Source organism: Sinocyclocheilus anshuiensis, unplaced genomic scaffold (assembly GCF_001515605.1).
Source record: "Sinocyclocheilus anshuiensis isolate Anshui unplaced genomic scaffold, SAMN03320099.WGS_v1.1 scaffold2122, whole genome shotgun sequence".
Classification (NCBI taxonomy): Eukaryota; Metazoa; Chordata; class Actinopteri; order Cypriniformes; family Cyprinidae; genus Sinocyclocheilus; species Sinocyclocheilus anshuiensis.
The window spans coordinates 93,355-99,559 of record NW_015555862.1 but is presented as its reverse complement, the minus strand read 5'-3'; the positions used below and the strand labels follow the sequence as shown (position 1 = coordinate 99,559).

The 6,205-nt window shown below is 38.5% G+C and overlaps 1 protein-coding gene and 1 long non-coding RNA gene across 2 annotated transcripts in view; one reads left to right on the top strand and one right to left on the bottom strand.

The window, feature by feature from the left end:
• The window catches only part of svild (supervillin d), a 91,137-nt gene that overhangs the window by 23,150 nt on the left and 61,782 nt on the right, over positions 1-6,205 (bottom strand). The window contains exons 20-24 of the mRNA XM_016470058.1: positions 5,092-5,349; positions 4,782-4,989; positions 4,563-4,696; positions 3,229-3,384; positions 2,950-3,093 (exon numbers count right to left, since the gene is read on the bottom strand). Of these exons, the coding sequence (XP_016325544.1) occupies positions 2,950-3,093; positions 3,229-3,384; positions 4,563-4,696; positions 4,782-4,989; positions 5,092-5,349 (900 nt within the window). The remainder of the gene's footprint in view (positions 1-2,949; positions 3,094-3,228; positions 3,385-4,562; positions 4,697-4,781; positions 4,990-5,091; positions 5,350-6,205) is intronic.
• Positions 331-726, top strand: LOC107675650 (uncharacterized). Its single transcript, XR_001632617.1, has 2 exons — positions 331-468; positions 515-726. It is a non-coding gene; the product is annotated as an uncharacterized LOC107675650 (long non-coding RNA).

Genomic DNA, 6,205 nt, shown 5'->3' with positions numbered 1-6,205 from the left:
AAAAAAAGAATTGCAATGCTGAAAAAGCATTTTCAGTGACAATGTTTGGATTTGAAATTAAAATAATGGATGAATGTTTGTGGTAAACAGCCACGGATCAGTAGCGGACTCCTGTGTGAAAGCTGCTTCCCCTCTCACAAGAGTCACCTAAGAGGGGAATTCCCCCCATTTTCAAAAATGAAATTCAGGCCCTGAATAAATGTCTAAAAATCCTGATTCTAATATCACTATAAATAGTTATAAATGATAAAAAGAAGGCTTTAAAAAGATTGGAATCGGTGATCGATATCGGCAGATACTGCTTTCTGTGATCGGCCTCAAAAATCCTGATCGGAGCACCCCTAATTTACCCCACCTGCTCTCCCTCATTACCCTACTAATTTCCTTCCCAATTTATTCCCCTTTTGTTCTCAGACCTGTGCTAGTTTATTGTGGATGGTTTCCCCTTTAAGGATGGTTTTCTGGTAGGTGTTGCTGTGTATTGTCCTGTCCTGCCCTGTCGTGTGTGCTCCAGTCCTGCCACTGCCTGCTTGAACTGTGTTTTTCTGTATTTGTTTATGTTAAGTCTAATAAAAAATCCCATTAACCTCTGCATCCTTGAATCCTGCTTCTTCCCTTGCCTCACCTGACAATAAGTAACACATATTCAAAATATATGTGCACACCATGTTTTCCATAAATTACATTTATATATCCCATATATTTATATTTCCAACATATTTTACATATATTTAATTTTTCATGTGTAAAATTCATATTAAAACTCTATGACATATTAATAACATATGCCACATGTATGTGTAATTTGTATATGACGCACACAAAGACATTTGTTTTGTGTATTAAGAATTATATACAGTGGGGAAAATATTTATTTGATCCCCTGCTGATTTTGTAAGTTTGCCCACTTACAAGGAAATGGTCTGTAATTTTTATGGTAGGTTTATTTTAATGGATAGAGACAGAATACCGACCAAAAAATCCAGAAAAAAAAACCAACACATTATATAAAGGTTAGAGATTGATTAGCATTTCAGTGAGTGAAACAAGTATTTGATCCCTTACCAACCAGCAAGAATTCTGGCTCCTACAGACTGGTTATGTGCCCATATGGAACACAGATTAGTCCTGTCACTTTAAGAAGTTACTCCTAATGTCAGCTTGTTAGGTGTATAAGACACCTGTCCACAGAATCTGCATCTTCCATTCCAACTTCTCCCACCACCATGGACAAGACTAAAGAGCTGTCAAAGAATGTCAGAGACAAGATTGTAGATCTGCACAAGGCTTGAATGGGCTACAAGACCATCAGCAAGAAGCTTGGCGAGAAGGAGACAACTGTTGGTGCGATTATTCGGAAATGGAAGAAGTACAAAACAACCATCAATCGGCCTCGGTCTGGAGCTCCGTGCAAGATCTTGCCTCATGGGGTAAGGATGATCATGAGAAAGGTGAGGGATCAGCCCCGAACTACATGGGAGGAGCTTGATAATGATCTTAAGGTAGTTGGGACCACAATCACCGAGCAAACCATTGGTAACACACTACGTAAACCACTACGTAAACCACTGGTAAAACACTAATGGACTTAAATCCTGCAGTGCCTGCAAGGTCCCACTGCTCAAGAAGGCACATGTACAGGCCCATTTAAAGTTTGCCAATAAACATCTAAATGATTCAGAAGAGGCTTGGGAGAAAGTGCTGTGGTCAGATGAGACCAAAATTGAGTTCTTTGGCATTAACTCGACTCGCTGTGTTTGGAGGGAGAGAAATGCTGACTATGACCCCAAGAACACCATCCCTACAGTCAAGCACGGAGGTGAAAACATTATGATTTCTGCTAAGGGTACAGGACGACTTCACCGCATTGAGGGGCAAATAGATGGGGCCATGTACTGTAAAATCTTGGACGAGAACCTCCTTCCCTCAGCCAGAACACTGAAGATGGGTCATGGATAAGTCTTCAAGGATTACAATGACCCAAAACATACCGCCAAGGCAACAAAGGAGTGGCTCAAGAAGAAGCACATTAAGGTCATGGAGTGGCCTAGCCAGTCTCCAGACCTCAGTCCTATTGAAAATCTGTGGAGGGAGCTGGAAATTCGCACATTAAGGTCATGGAGTGGCCTAGCCAGTCTCCAGACCTCAATCCTATAGAAAATCTGTGGAGGGAGCTGAAACTTCGAGTTGCCAAACAACAGCCAGGAAACCTAAAGGATTTAGAGAGAATCTGTAAAGCGTGGACCAAAATCCCTCCTGAGATGTGTGCAAACCTGGTGACCAACTACAAAAAACGTTTCACCTCTGTGGTTGCCAACAAGGGTTTCTGCACCAAGTACTAAGTCATGTTTTGCTTAGGGATCAAATACTTATTTCACTCACTGAAATGCAAATCAATTTCTAACCTTTATATAATGTGTTTTTTTTCTGGATTTGTTGGTTGGTATTCTGTCTCTATACGTTAAAATAAACCTACCATAAAAATTACAGAACCTTCATTTTTTTGTAAGTAGGCAAACTTACAAAATCAGCAGGGGATCAAATAAATATTTTCCCCAATGTATATGATACATATATGAATTATACATAAACAAATATTCTATATGGTATACATTTATATGCTAATATATGGAGTTGTTCCAATTTCTAATAGGTTTCATAAATGGCTGTGCATATATGTACATTTGTTTTTACTCTATATTAATAATTTATATGGATATTTCTTATAAGAGACATATATCTCAAAATATGTGTTATACATACATAACCATATATATTATATGGTGCAAATTTACGTCAATACATTAAATTGTTCCAATTTCTTATAGGTTTCATATATTGCGGTGCATATATGTAAACACATATTTTTACTTTATATGAGCATATATTTCATATATTGATATTTCATATATGTACATATATTACATTTATGTATCGGTATCTCCTAACCTTGGCAGTACTGTAGTGTTGTCTCCATGGCACACTTCCTCTCATTGTCCCAGCGGATCTTAGCCGAGCCAGTACATTCTGTATCTTCTGGCTGCTGTCCTTGCCACAGGTACACTTCCATCCTGTTATCCACCAAGAACAGGGCTACAGAGAACAAGAAAGATAGAGAAAGAATATAAACTATTGACACTGTATAATGTGCAACACATGATACAATATCAATATCAATTCACATTATAAGAATCCATGATTACAGTCTCATGTAAGGACTTTATATACCAGGCTGAGGGGCTGAATATAAGTTCTCCTGCAGGAACGGCATGGCCATGACAGTTCCTATCACTTGGGTGGGCCCAAACTGTTCCTCTGCCTGAAAAGTCCCACCACTGGCACTCAGACGGAAAAGACATGGTGTGAAATTATACTTCCCTGGATCTGCAAGCAAACAGAGAATTGTATATTTGTAAATATAGCTGCATCAGATCAAAATCACACAAGCTCATGGGCTCTGCTTTAAAACGTAGTGAGCTGCCTACACTGCCAGCATGTTAAGGCATTATAGGCACATAAAAACTGTTCTTAACAGACAAGCAGCATGATTATGCTGAAAACACCTTCTTTTGGTCCTATTCAAAGGCAACATCACACGTATCTTTTGCAGAAATATTCTATGTTTTGTGGGAAGCTCAGTGAAAAAAATTAATTCAAGATGGCAAAGTGAGAGAAATGTCTATTAGAAATACAATTAATGTGATGTCACAAAATTTTGATAAAACATAGTTAAATCGAATTAAAGTGGACTAATTTACCAAGTATTTTGAGTACTACTTTATTTTAGACTCTATAGAATGCATCAGTCAGGTTCTGGAAGTAAAGATCCCATTTGTTTTCTCCCTAGGGGAACTGATTTTTAACGATAACTTACAGACCATTTAAGACAGACCTACTGTGAGCTATAAGGTTGTTAATCAATAGTATATTAGTTTGTTGAAGCCATCAGCCTGCATTATTATAACTTTTAAATAATCATGTTTAACAGTGGAATGCTCGTTAAAAAAAATACATTATGGGATTGTAGTTCTTTCCCTTATTAAAGCCGTTAAGTACACAGGTCTTGCACCTTTGTCTTTTTGTCTGATTTTCAAATACTTTTTTGCTTCAAAGATTGTAATTGCTTGTAATGTTGTGATTCACCTTGTAGTTGGTTGGTTTGGTTCTTTTGGCTTACATATCTTTAATGAAGGCTTTTTAAAAATCCCCAAGGGAAAAATATTTCTGGAATCATGGCCGAGTGAGCATCGTTGCACTCTATTGAAATCAATGGTTATTCAAGTCTACCAATTGAAATAAATTGTCTCCTGTTGAATTACTATAAAAAGCGCCATTTGTAAGATATACAATGTTGCTGCCTACATGGAGTGTTTAAAATCAGCCCCTTAAGTTTCATTTCAGATATGGCCTTCCTCTGTCAGCAGTAGACAGGTCACTATATTTGGAACAAAGCCATGACATTGAAAATATATATTTTGCATCTGTATGTTATAATCACATAATTTAACAACATCAAGAACAAAGAAACAGATTGTTTGTAAAACAAACATTTTCTTTTGCACCTTGCAGCATGCAGTCATAGGCTTTCCTGTCCTGCTTGCCAAGAGCATCCCAGAATTCCTTGGGCTCAGTTCCTTCCTCTATCTCATGCACTTTCAAACTGCTGTTACTGTTCAAACCCAGCTCGCAAGGACAACTGTAATATGCATATATACAAAATTCACCATATGGTTATCATTTCTGTAAAGAAAGTGCGAGTCTGTATGGATAAATCTGCTCACGTTTGAGTGAGGCGCTCCACTGTCCTCTTGCCCACTTTCCGGGCACCTGGATGAGACTTACAGCCGTGCCACAGGTAGAGCTCTCCCTTCTGTACCCCCAGCAGCAGCAAACTAGCACGAGAGCGCAGACTGGCACAACAGCACTCTGCTTCAATCAGTGAGCCTTCCATCTCTGTCTCTCCACGCACACAGAATAAACGCCAGTCTCCTGACAGGAAAAATCACATTGAAATCACACATACATATGCAATTATTTTTTATTATAAAAGAGGTCTGGTGAATCTTGCTGATTGTTTTCTTCGATTATTACCCGTGTTTTTGGAGCTATCATCCCTGGAGCCCCGGTGGATGACTAGCCCTCCCTGGAAGAGTTGGAGGAAGCAGGGCGGTTCTTTTCCCTGTGTGACCAGCACTTGCGCCCCCCTGTGGTTGCCCAGCTCTACCGTCATGAGGGCAGATGTGCCACGCCCACTGACACTAGAGTGATGTCCCTGCCAAAAGAAACATGCTGTGCGTTCCCTGCCTGGGCCAGCTGTACTCACTTCACCAGGCTTTTGTCTCTTACCCACTGCGAACACATACAATAAAATATTTAGCACCTTATTCAGCCATTTTCACAGTTGATACACTCTAAAAAACGCTGGGTTGTTTCAACCCAATGTTGGGTCAAATATGGACTAACCCAACTGTTGGGTTAAATTTTGGTTACATTTTTAAATTAACTTTTTAACCCAACAGTTGGGTAAGTCCATATTTGACCCAACATTGGGTTGAAACAACCCAGCATTTTTTAGAGTGTACATTTGATTGAGTCTGAACTGAATGTGGTTATCATCTTTTCCTTGCTGGTCTTTTTTCATCATAAAAAATCAAAATGATATGCATATAGGAATAAAAAGTATAGAAAAAAAAAACAAAGTATCACAAAAGAAAAATAAAACAAACTTAATGTACAGGTGCATCTCAATTAATTAGAATGTCATGGAAAAGTTCATTTATTTCAGTAATTCAACTCAAATTGTGAAACTCGTGTATTAAATAAATTCAATGCACACAGACTGAAGTAGTTTAAGTCTTTGGTTCTTTTAATTGTGATGATTTTGGCTCACATTTAACAAAAACCCACCAATTCACTATCTCAACAAATTAGAATATGGTGACATGCCAATCAGCTAATCAACTCAAAACACCTACAAAGGTTTCCTGAGCCTTCAAAATGGTCTCTCAGTTTGGTTCACTAGGCTATACAATCATGGGGAAGACTGCTGATCTGACAGTTGTCCAGAAGACAATCATTGACACCCTTCACAAGGAGGGTAAGCCACAAACATTCATTGCCAAAGAAGCGGGCTGTTCACAGAGTGCTGTTTCCAAGCATGTTAACAGAAAGTTGAATGGAAGAAAAAAGTGTGGAAGAAAAAGAT